General features: G+C 40.1%; 1 protein-coding gene across 1 annotated transcript in view; it reads left to right on the top strand.

Annotated features, from left to right (window-relative positions):
• The window catches only part of FAT4 (FAT atypical cadherin 4), a 228565-nt gene that overhangs the window by 147912 nt on the left and 62486 nt on the right, over positions 1-18167 (top strand). The window contains exons 3-6 of the mRNA XM_083174229.1: positions 3681-3942; positions 4979-5329; positions 12584-13506; positions 14493-14667. Coding sequence (XP_083030355.1) covers positions 3681-3942; positions 4979-5329; positions 12584-13506; positions 14493-14667 — 1711 coding nt within the window. The remainder of the gene's footprint in view (positions 1-3680; positions 3943-4978; positions 5330-12583; positions 13507-14492; positions 14668-18167) is intronic.

The raw sequence follows: 18167 nt of genomic DNA, 5'->3' as shown, positions 1-18167 counted from the left end.
TCCAGAAAGTGCATTGCTGCCAATTGGAAGCTGCATCATGACAATCCACCTAGCCACACCTGCTTCATACTCAACGACTACCTGACCCGGAATGGCATCGCAATGCTTCTCCACAGTTTTACAGTCCTGATCTCCCCCGGCGGACTTTTTCCTGTTTCCCAGAGTGAAGACAGCTCTCATAGGACACTGTCATGGGACATAGCAGAGGTCAAATCGGCTTTGGCGCGCTGATTGAAGGACGGGAGCACATAACAAGGCACCGGGGCAGCTGAATATTGGACATAACTTAGGGAGTGCCGATCAGTATCTACATATATATATATATATATATATATATATATATATATATATATATATATGTAGGTGAAGAAACAACAGCGGCACGCTGGGGATTTTTTGAAACAGGTATATTTCAGCAAGAAAATAGCTTCCAACGTTTCGGGGTATGTGGCAACCCTTTGTCAAAGTTAATGTGCAGTAACCTTGACAAAGTGGTGCCACGAACCCCGAAACGTTGGAAGCTATTTCTTTGCTGAAATATACCTGTTTCAAAAAATCCCCAGAGTGCCGCTGTTGTTTCTTCACCTACCTGCATGTACCTGTTCCTGAAGGCACCTGGGTTATCATCATTGCTGAAGTAGTGCCAGGCCTACACCTCTATCTCTCTCTCTCTCTCTCTCTCTATATATATATATATATATATATATATATATCGAGATGCAGTAGGTCCAGCACTCCACTCAGTGTGAAACAACAATCCGTGTGCTTAGACAATATTTCATATAATTCTAGGTGTCCTCCCACGGTAAAAGGACCAGACAGCTCCACAGCAATTTTCAATTCAGGCCAAGTTTATTTGCGTTTTGAGGATCTCTGTCCCCATCTTTAGAATAGATAAAACTATCGATTCTGAGGACGAGGACAGAGATCCTCGAAATGACGACACAGCGGGCGGCTGACATCATATGACATCGGCACACGTCGTTCCACCCGCATTCCCATGAAACCGCCAGCATTTTAATGGGATGCCCATCAAACGCTGGGCATTCCCATAGGCTACACCCGACCCCGCATGGCGATTATGCAAGTCGCCAAAGCCATTGGCAAAGGGGACCTGCACAAAGACCATGCGCATGTGCAGTTCCCAAACCATCGGAACGGGGCCGAATTTGGCCCGGGACAAAACAGACCAGAATCACCCCATAATGTAGAGTGTCCAGAGCTTGCTTTCAGACAATTTTTTAAAATGAATTTACAGAATGGCTTCTAGCTAGACATAGTACCAGCAACCCCCTTCTCAGGACTCGCACAAGGAATGAATTGTGCTCGGTCTGGGGGGACTGTAGGCACCTGGACTTTACTTGCAATATCATGGATATGCTGTTGAATTTCTTGATATTATCTTTCACATCAGATATTTCTCTGACACCTTGCTATAACTCAATCAGTAACTGGCAGAAAGGTAATATGTCTTTTACTTGTGATACTGCTGATTACAGGACTATGGATTGTTACCATTATGTATACTGGGCAATTGTCCAATGGAAATTTATAATCCTGATGTAAATAATATATTTTCACTCATTTGACTCAAAAAGAGAAATTCCTATTAGATATTGAATGATGATAGCCCAAAAAGGTACATTACACTATACAAAAACCCTCAGTATATTACAGAAAAAAAAAATCCGAATTCAATAGCTTATTTTGTATTTGCCATGATGCTAATTATTGCCCTTCCATGTCCGGAGCCAGAGGCGGAACTAGCACTAGTGCACCGGGGCCCCTGATGACTAACTGGCCCACTTCTGCCCCTGTCACCCTCTACCTGCCAGACACTGTTTCTCACTGTCACACACTGCCTCCCCCTACCTCTCTCTGTCACCCTGTGACTCTCCATGTCTCCCACTGCCATGTTGCATATCTGAACTTGGGTTGGGTTGGAGGAGTGGGGCCCAAATTATGTTTTTACACCTGGGCCCACTACCCACAACTTCTTCCACTGCCCAGAGCATGTGTATAACCTCCAATCTGAAAGCCTGGCCCTTTACTACACAGTACAGACTACCCTATTCATATGTATTATACTTGCCCTTTACTACACAGTACAGACTACCCTATTCATATGTATTATACTTCTATTACTGCAGCTCCTCCTGCCTCAGCAGTTCTCTTTTGGTTAGGTCTAAATTCAAGTGGGCTAAGGTACCTAGTGATGTGGCAGGGGAGGAGAGGGGGGGTGGAGAGAGGAGGAGCAAGGTTGGAACAAGGGTCCCACTCTTCGGACACGGTAGCTCGCTTCGCTCGCCATCTGGTTACTAAAGTTAACCATTGGTGGTGTGGATACTGAAGGAGCAATCCCTCCAGGAATTGCTCCTCCCCCTGGACATGGAAAGTCCTTTTGCTCACTACAATTTAGCAACTACCGTTCTCTTTTCCCATAAGCTTGTAAACGCTTATGAGCTGGGTTGTTTAATTCCACATCTGCACTTACTTTTGTCTTGTATTCTGTATATGCTTTGTTTTCCCCACTATCCAGAACTGCAGATCCTCACAAATCAATGGCAATAAAAACAATAATATTTATTTATTAGCAGTTTTTTATATAGCGCACCCATATTCTGCAGCGCTGTACAGAGAATATTTGAACATTCACATTAGTCCCTGTGAAGCTTACAATCTATGGGCCTGATTCTGGTTCACTTGCAAAAGCAAAATCTCTCTCTAATGGACAAAACCATGTGCACTGCAGGTGGGGCAGATGTAAAAAGTGTGATTATGCGTATATGTGCGAATCCTGGAAGTGAACGGCTTCAGTTAGTTTTACACTCGTCAAGCCAAATGCTCCGAGGCCGGCAGGGCCCTGCAGCAGGGGATCGCCCAGCATTTTATGGGAGTCCCCATAAAAACACTAGGTATTCCCCTTTGAACACAGGCATGGCGATGTGGTCGGGGTGGATGGTTGACATCACATGACATCTGTGCCACACTAAATTTGGCGTATAGCGTCCGGAATACTGAAAGGGAGAAAAATGATTTGGTGGTGTGCGACTATCTAATGATTTATTTCCCATTCAGCTGCATGCATACGCATCCCCTTGTATGTTATAGAGTGTATATAAGGTGTGGGGGGGGGGGGGGTAGGGAACATATATATGCTTTTAAAAATGTGATCAAAGGCGTTAAACACACAAAGAGACAGATGTACTAAGCTTCAAAAGTGATAAAATGGAGAGTGATAAACAACCAGCCAATCAGCTCCTACCTGCCATGTCTGGGTTTGAAAAATGACAGGTAGGAGCTGATCGGTTGGTGGCTTATCACTCTCCATTTTATCACTTTTCAGGGCTTAGTACATAGAAGTCTTGCCCACAGTGACTTCTACAGACCATGAAAATGGACATTAGCCGTAACATGCTCAAGGTGGACAAGTTTGTGTCTTACAAACATAAACATTAGATATAGGGGGTGATCCAGGTTGACCCACAAAGCTGCGAAATGCAGTTCTTTAAACACCACCTGGCGCCTGCACGAACTGTGTGATCGCGCAGGGGAGCAACTACATCAGAATCACCCCCATACTGTACACAGATTTTGTACATTTTGGAAATAACTACTATTTATCTGTTGCCTCCCTTTCAAAAAAATAAATAAAGCATTCTTTTCTTATCCATTTTTAGGGTGCTAATGCGCTTGTAACATACACTATAATCAGTGGTGCTGACGATAGTTTCCGGATAGACCCAGAGTCAGGAGATCTGATTGCTACCAAACGCTTGGACAGAGAAAGACGCTCCAAGTATTCCTTGCTGGTCAGGGCAGATGATGGTCTTCAGTCCTCAGACATGAGAATAAACATTACAATAAGTGATGTCAATGATCACATACCTAAATTTACCAGAGCTGTGTACTCATTCGATATTGGGGAAGACACCATGCCAGGTAAAGACAAGAAAATATTACAGAGGCAATTGCTAATTAGTGTTCATTCTAGCACTCGCCATCTATGAAAACCCATGCAGTTCCTCTTCCCTGCCTGGGGTGTCGCTGTCTGCTGTAGCGCTTCTAGCACAGTGTGGTCTGTATATTAGCACTGATATGCAAACCAGAACTGTGCTAGAAACACCACAGCAGACAGCGACACCCCAGGCAGGGAAAAGGAACTGTATGGGTTTTCAAAGATAGTGGGTGCTAGAATGAACACTACTAATAATTGGATGTTGACATATTTCTAGAAGTAATAGTTGAATTAATTCAAATGTTTGTGGAACTAGGCTATGCATGAGGACCTCTTTTTAACTTTATCATGTTATATTTAGCCTAATGTTTTCGTAGGGATCACTGTGCCTTACTCCATGCCATGCAAAATTGTTTAAAAAATGTATATAATTTTGGTAAACTTTGTATGCGCCACTTCCACACTGAGCAATAGAGACTTCTTTAAAACAAAATTGAATTTTAATCAAAACAATAAATATAAATAAATATATTATATATATTGTATATTATACAATATATTACAAAGTGAAGGGAACTATAAAAAGATCTTAACTTATTTAGTGCAGGTTAATTGGAACAGCCCAACAAGTTTTGTCCATTAGACTTCTTCAAGGAGTCCATTAGCACCCTTGATGAAGTCTAATGGACGAAACGCGTTAGTCTGTTCCCTTTACAGTTCCCTTTACTTTTTAATATATGGTATCATTGTATGTATTTATATTTATTGTTTTGATTAAAATGTAAAAAAATAACTTTTTAAAGAATTCATCGTTTACCAGAACCCATTATTGTTAATTATATAGTGTTCTTAGCAATATTTTATATTTTATCTTTACTAATTTAATTTTATACAAGTCCCGGATACCATAGATCGCTATACACTTCTATCCTATTCTTCCCAATATATTATAGTACTGTATGCGTTTTGTATTATTACTATTATTATTATTAATATTATTATTATTATAATTTTTGATAGGTTCAATTGTAGCTGCAATATTGGCAATGGATGATGACTCTGGTGTCAATGGTGAGATCACGTACACGGTTATCGATGATGATGAAGATGGCATATTCTTTTTGAACCCTGTGACTGGAGTATTTAATGTAACACGTGCACTAGATTATGAAGTACAACAGTATTACATCCTCACAGTGTGCGCAGGGGATGGTGGTGGACAATCCTCGTGTGTCAGAGTCTATTTTAATATCCTGGATATCAATGACAATTCTCCAGTTTTCAGCATGAGCTCCTATAGTGTTTCCGTAATGGAGAATTTACCCTATGGATCAACAATTCTCAAATTCAATGTAACTGATGTAGATGAAGGTAAGGAGTCTTTTCTGATGGTTTGCACTTCAATTTACTCATTCAATGTAATGCAGCTTAGATCGACGCAATGGTCTACTTTGCTTATATCTGAAGCTCAGTATTTCTCAGAATTGTTCATCATTTTTAAATCCAGTATGCCACTTTATACATATGTGTCCTCATACATCAAATAGCCATTCTCGGTATGCTAGTGTCTTGCATATTTTTTGCCAGAAACGCATCTTAAGGTGTGAAATCAGGCCCAAATCACATAGTGTTTGGGGGCCTGTGGTCACAATGTGATGTGACAATTAGGCTCCGAGAGACTCTGCTGATTAATTTGATATATATAGATGTGAGTCTGAATCTGCCTACAAGTGCTATGATGCAGCAGCCATGGCTTTTTCCATACCAAATTCAACTGTGCTCAGTATACAGACTCAGCAACCCAGCCATCAGGTATATGCCACCCCACACCTCCCCGCAAATGCAAAATACCACCCCTTGTGCATGGCTATACGTTTGCAGCCATGCACATAGGAGGAATAACATTCACAATCAACACTGGTTTCCCCCCCTGTTTGAAGCACTGAGTAAGCCAAGACTCGGCCATGGGGAGATGTAGGCCGCTGCTGATGCCAACAGCCAAGCAACCTTGGCATTTTCTGGGGCACTCCCAGAAAATATCCGGCACCTGTCAGTCAACTTGCGTATGGCCATCGCTGGCTGTGATGGCAAGGACGGCATATGCACTGCATACCGTGCACATGTGCAGTGGTTCGATAATTGCTCAGCTTACGCTGCACGGTGCATTGAGGCTAGATGTATGAGGACATATCTGTAGTTTATCTATCATTTAAATCAATAACTTTTGATGAAGGTGTCAATTAATTACATTATTTGCCTAAAAGAATGTATTTTCCAGAACTGTGCAACATGCATTTCCATTTTGACTGGTATTTAAGCCTCTTGCATTTTATAGAACTCCTAATGTAAAACCTGGAGCAGCATCAACAACCATTCAGCTTGGTTTAAACAGATGAATACTTAAATTATTTCAGGCATTGAGTACTCTGGCAGATCAGGCAAGCAGATCATACTGTACACAGTAATTATAACTTTTGCTGTTTCAGATTTTAACTCAGTGAACATAATCCAATAAACATTTATAAGTTTTGGGTGGAGATCTGTAATGGTAATTTTTAGTTTTTGTTTTATTCTTGCCTGAATGTTTTTTGATATTCAATCTTGCGGCTATACAAAACTTAAAAAAAACAAAAACAACTAAAACCATAATTAAATTAGATGCTGTGTATCACATGGGTTAAAGGAGATCTATATCCATAGAGATGTTTTACTTCTAAACAACGACCTTCTCACTTGTCAGAACAGAGGGACCCATGACTTGGTGATCTGCTGTTCAGGAGATACCCTAATGACATCTATGGCTGATTAACTGTCACAATAGGAATGTGAATTTTTGCTGATCAGACACATTGCAAGCTTGTTTTGTGTCGGAACCACCCATTGGATAGAATAAACTGCAATGTGTCATACGAATAGAATTTGAGAATTATCAAGACAGGAGCTGTTAGACAGCTAGTTTGAGGGTGAGGGAATCAATTAATCTGGAAGAGAAGACGTTTGCTGATATTGCATACAGTGTGAATGTATAAATAATAGAAAGAATTTTTGCATGGCTACATTTTTTAAGATTCTGAGATGTGGTAAGTATTCTCACTGGCATCAGAAATTACATAGATCTAATACAATTCACTTAGCATGATATACTAAATGACCAGATTTCTCTTATTTTCTCTTCCAAATGTAATTTAGAAATTAGCAATGAAAATACTTCTATTGCTATTGCCTTTAAAATATACCATGTTGATATGATGGGTGAAATTTAATAGGATGAGAGATTCAGAAAGTGAGAGATTTGGTAAGAAATCTCCAGGTTTTTTAACGCGGCAATCATTTACACTTTAAAATCAAACTGATTTTGAAGTGTAAATGATTGTCACTTTAAAAAACCTGGAGATTCCTTACCAAATCTCTCACTTTCTGAATCTCTCATCCTGTTACATTTCACCAATTGACTCTTTTTTGTTATGATACTTTTGTTTTCTATGAAATTCTTGACATACTGGGGGAAATTTACTAAGATGGGAGTTCTATTTCACATGGGATGTTGCTTTGGGCAACCAATCAGATACTATCTATTTTTTTCTAGAAGGAGCTAAATAAAGTTGATCCTGATTGGTTGCCCATAGCAATATCTCATGTGAAATAGAGCTAGTTAATTTCCCCCACTGTATTTTATTGATGCTATGAGATAAATCCACTACCAACAGCATTAGAAGTTAAAAATAGGGGAAAAATGTATGTGTATGAAAGTGTATTCTCCCAAATACCCCAATAGCCCTGGAACTCTTAGCCTCGTCTGGTATTGGAAAAAACACAATGGGGCTTCCCCCTATGAATACACAGCACTGGGGGGGGGTCCCTCTGCCATTTTGGTTACCAGCTCCACACTGGTCAGCCTACAGCTGCAATCCCTAGAGAAGTGGGAATCCCCCCAAGAAAAGGGACCTTCCCACTCAAAAGGACAACCAGATCTTGACAGTGTTCCAGTGTGATTGCCAGGGTCAGTCCTGGTTACTCTCCATAGAAATGAATGGAAATGCTCTGATTGGTCAAAGCTTGGGAACTGCTGCAATCAAATCCTAAAATTGACCTTTAGTAAATGAACCCCCTAGTTTCATCTCCATCTCCCCTGTATTTCATTAACATTTTTCCTTCACATTTACTTCCTGCGGCCCATCTTCGTATGTACTTAATTTGTCATTGATCTTTGCCTACAGAGCAAATGTATATAATGCTATAGATAGATTTACTTTAATGAAATCATTAGTAAAATGTTTAGCACTGCAATATATATATTTATCAATGTATAAGAATGTCAATGTGTATATACTGTATTTGTGTTCACTTATATTATACAATGGACAATACTATTCATTATAGTGTCTGCTTTTCCATTTATAGGGTTTATTGCTAACCTCTAGGTCAGTGGTTCTCAAACTCGGTCCTCAGGACCTCACACAGTTCACGTTTTCCAGGTCACCCGACAGGTGCACTAATTACCGACTGACACATTTTAAAATATCCACAGGTGGAGCCAATTATTTCACTTGATTCTGTGAGGAAACCTGCAAAACATGCACGTATGGGGTCCTGAGGACCGACATTGAGAACCTGTGCTCTAGGTTGTATCTATAATTTGGAAAACATAATTTTATATTAACAGTTTTTTATATAATGCATATTTGCCTAGTTTTTTTTTCCTCTCTGGGTGAAGTCCAAATACAAAGTTTAAGACAAGGCTGATGCAATCAATGCTATTTGCGTCATTTTAGCCCCACCCCCTCCCTGCAGGCCCACAAAATCCGGTATTTGTTGCAGTGGGGAAGGGGGTGAAGGGGGTGACTTGCCCACCTTCCCTGGGAGCTGGGAGGGGGGCCAGATTTTCAGAAGAATTTCGGAGGCCATTCCGGGAGGGTAGGCAAGTATGATATAATGCAACATATTCTTTTGCTCTTTAAAATTGGTGCAACAGTAATAGAACAGATTGGGTAATGACAGACATATTTTACACATTATTTTTGTTATTTCATAAACTAGTACGTGTATCTCCAGTTGTAATACCCATGTAGTGTTGTTTATGCTGTTATCCTAGTAGCTTCCTGCACATTGTACTTCCACATTTAGCACTACACCCTTTCCAATTATGGCAGACCATGATTAATGCTCCCAGAAACCTGCACAAAGGACTTGTCTGCTGTTCAGGAAGTTTCCACATACACCAATCATGAATATTTACAACAATGACACCATTCCAAATCCATTCAAAGGAAAATCCTCACAGCGACTTACAGTGTCTGCTGAGGCTTTACAAATCAGTGGCCACTTGCATCTGTTTCACTATATATCACTTTATTCCCCACATTTCTAGGAAATTAGGAATACTTTTTTTTTTTTCATTTTAAGATTTAACTTGCATACAGTACTGTACTGAATATCTGTTTTTTAAAAGGCAGTTAAACAATTGCTTATAAAATAAAGTTCTCTTAAAAAATACATCTTGTACATAAGTGCTAAAAATTTAAAATTATTTGTGAAACTTGGAGAAACTTGAGGGTTTCTACAGATGTAGCCCCTGTCATCTTTGGCTGGGGCTCGCCAGAGCCTCCCCTCTGGGGAGCGCCGTCGGACAGGGGCTACACTGAACTGGGACGCGCGTGCGACCCAATCCTCCGTTGGCGGGGCAGCAGCATCCTGCCCATCTCCGCCTAGGAGGGGGGCCCTGGCCGCGAGGGGGACCGGCGGTGGTAGGGGAGGCGGCGGGGACCCGGGGCAAGCTCCGTTGCCATGGGGCGCACGAGCGTCTCATGCGCGCACACCTCCCGGCAGGAGCAGGCGGCTGGCGGGGGCTGTGGAAAGTATCGCCAGCCCCTGGAAAGATGAAGCTAGCTTCATCTGTATTTGTCTGTTCATTGCCTCCATATAAACCTTTTTTCATACCTCAAGAGTCTCCTTTTTTAATGTTTCATCTATGCCACAGGTACCAAATTAGTGCACAATGCATCAACACTTGGAGAGAGATAAAGTGGAATAGATATATCTCCTGCCATTTTTCAAACACAGCCTGTAAACTAACAGGAGGTGGTTGATACTTTCCTCCACTATATATCTCTCTTCAATGCTTAGTAAATTAACAACTTTGTCTCTCCGCTTTATCTCTCTCCAAGCTTCGTTAAATCTCACCCTTTGTGGACAAAATGCCACCTATTTGTCTTTAAATGTAAAGTGGCTTTTTTTTTTTTTTGCAAGCTTTTGCCAGAATTTTTCTGGGAAAACTTCCACTCACCTAAGGTGGCCATACACTACGGCATGGTCGTTTTCGACCCCAAACAGACTGAAGGAAGCCCATGTATACATATGGGCTTTCTTCCCTTGAATGCCAGGTCCCCTCATGACTCCTGTCACTTCAGGACCCAACAGCCAATCAGGGAGCGCTACCCTGATTGGCTGAGCTCCTCTGACCTGTCAGTCAAGTTTCTATTTAGAACAGGGAGGGATTCCCCACTCTAAATAGGCGTGGGAGCTTTGTGGTTTCCTAAACCACAAAGGTTAATTAGGTCAAACCACACACTTAAACTAATTAACCGTTATGGTTTTGGAAACCAAAAGGTTCCCACACCTATTTAGAGCGGGGAATCCCTCTCCGCTCTAAATAGATACAAAGCTCCATTTGACTGATAAGTCAGTGGAGCTCAGCCAATCGGGAAGCACTGCTGCTTTAGCGCTCCCTGGTTGGCTGCTGGGTCCTGCACTAACAGAAGTCATGCGGGGACCTGACACTCGTGGGAAGGAAGCCCATGTTTATACAGCCTGGCCCGGGCTGACCAGCCACAATAGTAATGCTTTGGCCTTATATAATAAGTGTCCCCAGGCTGTGGCACTACCCAGATAGCGGTTTAAGCCGTTTTTGCTTAAATACAGGGAACCTCTACTCCTTTTGTCCCCCTATTTTGGGAACCAGGACCAGGCTAAGAGCCTGGTGTTGGTTATAGAAACACAGAGGAACCCCATTTGATATTTTTCCCACTGTATTTCTGAAACCAGGACCGGCTCAATGAGCCCGGGGCTGGTTATGCCTGTGGGGGGAGGCCTCGCCATTTTCTTATTATTTAAGCATTTTTCTATTTTTTATCTCACTGATCCATGCAGGCTTCAGCCAAATACGCCTGAAAAATTAGGAGTATTTTCCAGTTTGTTATCTGCTTAATTACCGACCAGATTCAGCAGTACAAATGATAGTAAATGAGCACGCCACCAATCATATTTCTATCATATACCAGAATGCCGTATATAGATGTGGGACATCAGCCAAATTTGACTGATAATAAATTACCTGATGTTAATTTACCAGCCATTTGACCTTAGTAAATTTCCCCCCAAGATGTAAGATTATGGTATAATATAGCCGTATTCTTTCATATATGGAGTTTAATATGTTCTTTTTAACTTATTCTAATGGATAAACACATAATACCAATGTTTGTATTGTTTTGCAGAAGGCAAGCATCCAAAACAATTAACTTAATTAATCTCCTACTGTATCTATAGCAAGTACTGTAGCTTTGGTAAATAATGAAGCTTCTCTATATAATCCTGCCTTCAATGACTTAGTTCAAAACTGATCTTGTTTATTAGCTGAACCTTTCAGTCTAGTGGTCCATCAGATTCTGAGTGATCTTATTATTTCAGCTAGCTTTGCCATTGTGAACGTCATACTCTGTCTACTTTCTTTTCCTGTGAGATTATAAATTTCTGTCATAGTGGTCTGGCAATATCTCCAGTCTCTCCCCACTAGTCCCCACTGTAGTTTGCCATTAAAAATCCGTACATAAATCAAACTATTAATTAATCGAATTAATCTGTAACTCAGAGACACTAGCATATGTACAAATCATTTTCCAATAATATAACAAAATTAAAAATACTAACTAATTAAAAGATTTACTCGAAAAACATTAAATCAATGCTAAATGGAACTGGATCTTATTTATCAGGGTTGCAACACACAGCTTAATTGTGGGCATCATAAACAATAAAACTAGAATGTAAAATAATAAAACTAAAATCGAAAATGAAAATCTTTTATTGAATTAGACAACTAAACCTAATAAATACATAGACGGTATGGATGGTTGGCCTTAAAGGCATGTTAACTCTCTTTTTATTTATTATCTTGTATGTGTCTGTATTCAACACAAAAATTGCCCATAAAAAATAGTCATCATAGCCAACATTTTTCAATCATCCATTAATCCCCTTATGTCCGTCCAAAGCCCTTCTTTCTGTCTCATTCGTGTGTGATAATCTTTTACAATTTAACAGATTGGTACATGGCTTAAAACCAGGAAGGGGTCTGACATAATTGGAAAAGTAGCATAACATTGGTGGGGGTTGGGAAAGACTCAGACAAAGAAAAAAAAAGTAATTAGGAAAATAGAGGATAGACATAACTCAGAATACATTATATATATACTGTGAATGTATACTATAAATGCACCTCCTGATTATTAACAATGAAGTTAATATATTTGTAAGGCAAGTTTACTTAATAGCTGAGGATATATGTGAATTACAAACCATTCTGTGGTTAAAAATAATCAACATTTTTCTTTTTTTATTTCCTTTCAGGGTTGAACTCTGACTTGTTTTACAGTATATCCTCAGGAGACAGTATGGGTCAGTTTAAGATCAACAAAGATGGAGCTCTAAGTATTATTCAGTCACTGGATCGGGAAAGCCAATCCTTCTATAGTCTAGTGGTTCAAGTTCACGACATGGCTCCTCCTCCATCATATAGATACACCAGCACAGTGGATGTCTCCATAATTTTGCTCGATGTCAATGATAATCCGCCTAGCTTTATCTCTCCAAAGCTCACCTATGTGGAAGAGAACACACCCACAGACACTATTGTATTCCAAGCCAAAGCCACAGACCCAGACAGTGGCCCAAACTGTTATGTCCAATATTCATTACGGAGCTCCCTCGGGAACAAGTTCAGTATTGGAAATATTGATGGTGAGGTGCGTCTAACAGGGGAGCTAGATAGAGAAGATATTTCCAACTATACCTTAACCATCATAGCTACTGACAAAGGAGAACCGTCACTTTCTTCTACTATGGATGTCACCGTTATTGTCCTTGATGTCAATGACAATAACCCACGCTTTTCACAGAGTCTCTTTAAAGTGGAAATTAGTGAAAACACCCTAACTGGAACAGATCTCATTCAGGCGGTGGCAACCGATGCAGATGATGGAATGAATGGTATGGTTCGTTATGCTATTACAGATGGAAATCCCAGAAGTGAATTTAGGATTGATTCTGTCACTGGAGTAATATCAATTGCCAAACCTTTGGATCGAGAGAAGAAGTCTTCATACTCCTTGGTTATCCAGTCATCGGACCGTGGAAGCAGCCCACGGACTGACACAGCAACAGTCACCATTCTTCTGTCCGATGTTAATGATGTAGTTCCTAAATTTGAATTATCCCCCTATTCAGTTAATGTTCCTGAAAATCTGGAGACATTGCCAAAGGTTGTTCTACAGGTAAGTGGAAATATCTAGTTTTAAGTTTCTTTTACAAAATAATGGTTTGGAATGCATTTTTCCAGGAATATCCTGCAAATATAATAATAATTATTACTATTATTAATTATTCATTAGAAAGAACAAGTCAAATTAGGATTAAAAAGGTGATACTAGATTGGCTAAGTGGTTCTAATCTGCCGTGAAATTCTATGTTTCTATGTAAATTCATTATTATTAATGTTCAAGCCTGGTAAAAGTAGTTTCCAGTAAACAAACTACACTATACATCCCAGCATGCCCTGCCAGTTTTTAGCATTTCCTAATAGCAAAACGGTGAACAGAGCATGCTGGAACGTGTAGTTTTTACAACTGGAGGGCCCTATTTTAAATTTCCCTGTTCTCAGTGGTTTACATTATTTACTTCAGCCCAAAAACATACATTTCTACATAATTTATGTATCACAGCAGTGTACTAAAAGCTTAATGCAAGAAATTTCCCAGATATTTCCCGTTTTCATCAAAGTAAGGCAGAATACTGAATATACTGTATGTTTGGTCAGGTGATGCTGGGGAGCTTGAGCCTCTACTGTCATACTCCATAATTTCAGTATAATCCATCTTGATCTTCCAGCAGTTAACTGATGCATTTAGCTATTGTAGCCAACGATTACAATTTTGCATTGCACATGTGCGACCCATGCGGGTGTATATACATACTGCTTAGTAGCCTCGGATTGCTACATGGCAACCGTAAACTATTTTAAATTGACACATTTTGCTGCAATTTGGAATATTATTTTGTTTTCTAGGTATATTATTAAATAGTGACACTAAATCTTTTGTGGGCATCTGAGACTGGAAAGTACAATTTGTAATCTATATACTGTCAATGATCTCTCAAACTGAACAATGTCATCTCAATTCTGCAGGGAATCAAGCAAAATGTGAAACAATAAAAGAAAATATATTTGCTAAATATTTAACCCTAGTTTCCATTTCTTTAGGTTGTTGCAAGAGATGATGATCAGGGTGTAAACAGCAGACTGACATATGCAGTGGCTTCTGGCAATAAAGATGAGGCCTTCAAATTGTCATCTAATGGTCAGCTTAGCATTGTGAAAAGCCTAGATCGAGAGGAGAAAGACCAATATGTATTACTGATCACAGCTACTGATTCCGGTACGTCATGCTTCTTTTTAATGCAATTGTTTGTTGTTATCACTGACATTTCATTCAATGGTTACAAAAATGCCACCAAATTCACTTGATTAAAAATAACAAAATGGCTCGATTAACATCGTTTTTTCACATAGAGTATATACATAGGTTTATTTCTAATTCCATTCTTAGCTTCTGAGATGTGAGAATAAAGATGAGACAGGGCCGTTTCTAGGGCCCGGCAAGCAGCACAAATTGGGTGTCAAGGCTACTATCTGTCGCAGACAGTATTCTCTGCAGACTGGCTTTTAACATGGAATACTGTTGAAAATGTCACTTCCAAAATGGCTTACCACTGAGGAGACACTTCTAAAGGATTTTAGAGGTGGCAGTGGCCATTTTGGCGGCTGTGCAAACAGCTGTAACCGGAGGTGCTGGAAGTCAGGGCATTACTTTGTGAGGCATTATATGGTGTCAGGGGCAGTTCTGTTTGGGGCATAATATGTAGCAAGGGGCATTACTGTGTAAGGTATAATATGTTATAAGGAGCTTTTTCCAATGAGGACACATACCCTGCAGAAAGGGCACACACTCTTTTTTGATCATGAACACTTTATTTTATAATGTCAATGGGGGGGGGGGGTTGCCATTTATTAATGTTCACACTGGCAGTCAAATTGTCTAGAAACAGCCCTGAGATGCGAGATCGTAAAACCTCATCTGCAGTATATGTTTTGTGTAGTACAAGAAAAGAACAGTTGCAGGTTTGTGTATAAACAGGGCTATTTTTGTGCAGGCTCCAGCAGGAACTGTGGCCCTTATTCTAGTTCACTCTTTCTGACAAAATATTTGTTAGATGGACAAAACCATTTGCACTGCAGGTGAGGCAGGTGTAAAACCCCACCCAAATCTAATTATCTCTGGACAAGTAACACCTGCCTCACCTGCAATGCACATGGTTTTGTCCATCTAACAAATATTTTGTCAGAAAGAGTGAACTAGAATAAGGGCCACAGTTCCTGCTAGAGCCTGCACAAAAATAGCCCTGTGTATAAATAAATATATATGGCCAGATGATAAATTTGAGAAGCCCCAGTTAAAGTGCTGAGTCATGGTGCACAGTTTGGCATCCATCTATACTTAATACGGACAGTGTATTTACAGATATAATCCCCTTTCCGGATGCTCCACCTTCTAACTCCTCACTGTCCTTCTCCACCTGCCTCCAGTGCCCTATGGTGTAATATTTGCTGTTTTTACATAAATGTGTGTAGATAGATACTGTACATGTGCATCGGCACTCCACAGGATTGCATGAGTGTGTACACAGCAATGAGCGGGTCACATTCAGACATGGATAGTAACAACTGCGATGTATCTCATTTACGGGTTATCTTATGGTGACCACATCTGTAGATAGAAAGATATCTCTGTGATCAGATAGGTGGCATGGTGAATAAGTCCACCTGCCCCTGAAGGGATGACATTTGTCGATTTAGGAGCTCCAAAATGAAATTATATATTGCTCTCCCATCTATATAAGGTTGTGGTTTCTCCATAGCCTAATATACTCCTATAGCTTATATCTACCTTCCTTAACCACATCTCATTGTATTTATTTATGCAGACTGTGCATCCATTGTTGCTACTAAATTTATCAAAGGAATGTAAAAACCAAATCCAGAAATGATCGTTCATGCTCATGTTTCCACCACTCCCTTCCCTGATTGTAAAATAAGCCACAGAAGCGTCTGTCTTACTTAAGCTGATGTCTCCTTCCCAACAACGAGTCCATCCAAATTCTGTCCCTTCTACTTTTTTGCCACAGAAATGTCAGAATACATGGATTCCTTAGTGTAATTTTTATAATATCCCACATTTATTGCCACACCTTCCTTCACTGATTTTCTTTCCTGGTCATAATGCCAATGCTTGACTCATTTACAGCCAACACTTTCCATCCCTGTTTATGTGCCATTCATTGTACCATTTATTTTACCCTCCGGAATCAAATTTTTATTTTTATATATTTTATTTTCTGCTCTTATTACTGGCCTAGTCTTATATTGAGTTCCTTTGTGCCTTTTATGCTTCATAGATAATCCATAGTTTTCTATTATTATGCAATATCCAGGAAATTCCCATGACATGGGCATCAATTGGTATGATGTCGCAAATTAGTGGCAAATCATAAGTGAGTGCAGGCTGTGCAGTGCACACAGACTCCAATCCAGGGACGTCCCATGCTGTCCATTATATGCATGAATTGTCCATCAGTAGGGCTTTCGGCTCCACAACTTTGCCCCATGCTGCAACTGCCAGACAATTATCTCCTCATACAACAGGTTTTAATATACAGACAGCAAGTACAGGACTTAAAAGACTTGTTAGGCTCTAGTGGTGAGGAGGGGGAAGGGCAAATGTTCTAATGGGCTTTTGCTCCTGTAATAATCCCATTATAATACAATTTACATAGATTTACACAGCATCATTATATGCAGTACCTTGCCCACTTGAAGACATCAATTAATTGAGACATTTCCACCTTTTAGTTTTCTTTAGTACTAATAACCCATTGTCCATCTAAGATTCATGTATCCAGTGTAATTGTTTAGGACCCCTGCAGAAATATCAGCAGATTCGCTCCTCAGACATCATTACCATTTATACTGTACAAACATTCCAATTAATTTGATTCTTCTATGGGTGTCTTACCCATACCACTGCCTGTATCTAACCCAAAGCACTACTTGCCTATTGTTTTTATTTTTCTGCCCCCATTCATCCCTGCCTTAAACCTCCAGTAAAGGTGCCCATATACAGTACAATTGCTGGGTGTGATGAGATGCGCGCTCCAATCACACATCTCATCGCACAGCTCATAAGCAGCCCATACACGCTGCAATGCAGGCTGTGCGTTCCTTGCTTTGAGGTGTGCGCTGCCGCGGCACCTCATCGCACAGTACAAAAAGTATGTGCTTGCACATACTTTTTGTACTTAGTTCTCATCACATTGCATCGCATGCACAACGCATGCACAGGCAATGCAATGTGATCCGTGCTAGATAAGCACGGAAAGCACGCCCGTATCGCAGCGTGTATGGCCAGCATTAGAGTGTGTGCTGCACATACTTTTTGTACTAGATCTCATTGCATTGCAAAACCAATGCAATGCGATGCGATCTAGTCCAAATTGTATACAACAATTGTACCGTGTACAGTATGGGCACCTTAAGGGCATATCTTAAGCTGGTAGCAGTTGCTTCTCTGATTTGAAATGTGTTTTTTTTATATGTGCTGTCACTATGTGGCCCCAGAAGCCAAATTACAGTATCATGAAGAATGGCTTAATGCTTGGAGAGCTTAACCAATAAAACACTTGTGGAGAACAGATATTTGAGACTTAGATGTGATGTAGTATAACTTAGTTAGAAGCCCCATACAGAACACATGTTGTTTGTTAAAAGAACAAATATGTTAGTATTATGTCCTTTAAGCTATTTAAGATGTTGAGAAGTGTG

This window comes from Crinia signifera, chromosome 1 (assembly GCF_055691185.1).
Source record: "Crinia signifera chromosome 1, ASM5569118v1, whole genome shotgun sequence".
NCBI classification, from domain to species: domain Eukaryota; kingdom Metazoa; phylum Chordata; class Amphibia; order Anura; family Myobatrachidae; genus Crinia; species Crinia signifera.
The sequence above is the reverse complement of the archived record's forward strand: the minus strand, read 5'-3'. Positions and strand labels throughout refer to the sequence as shown.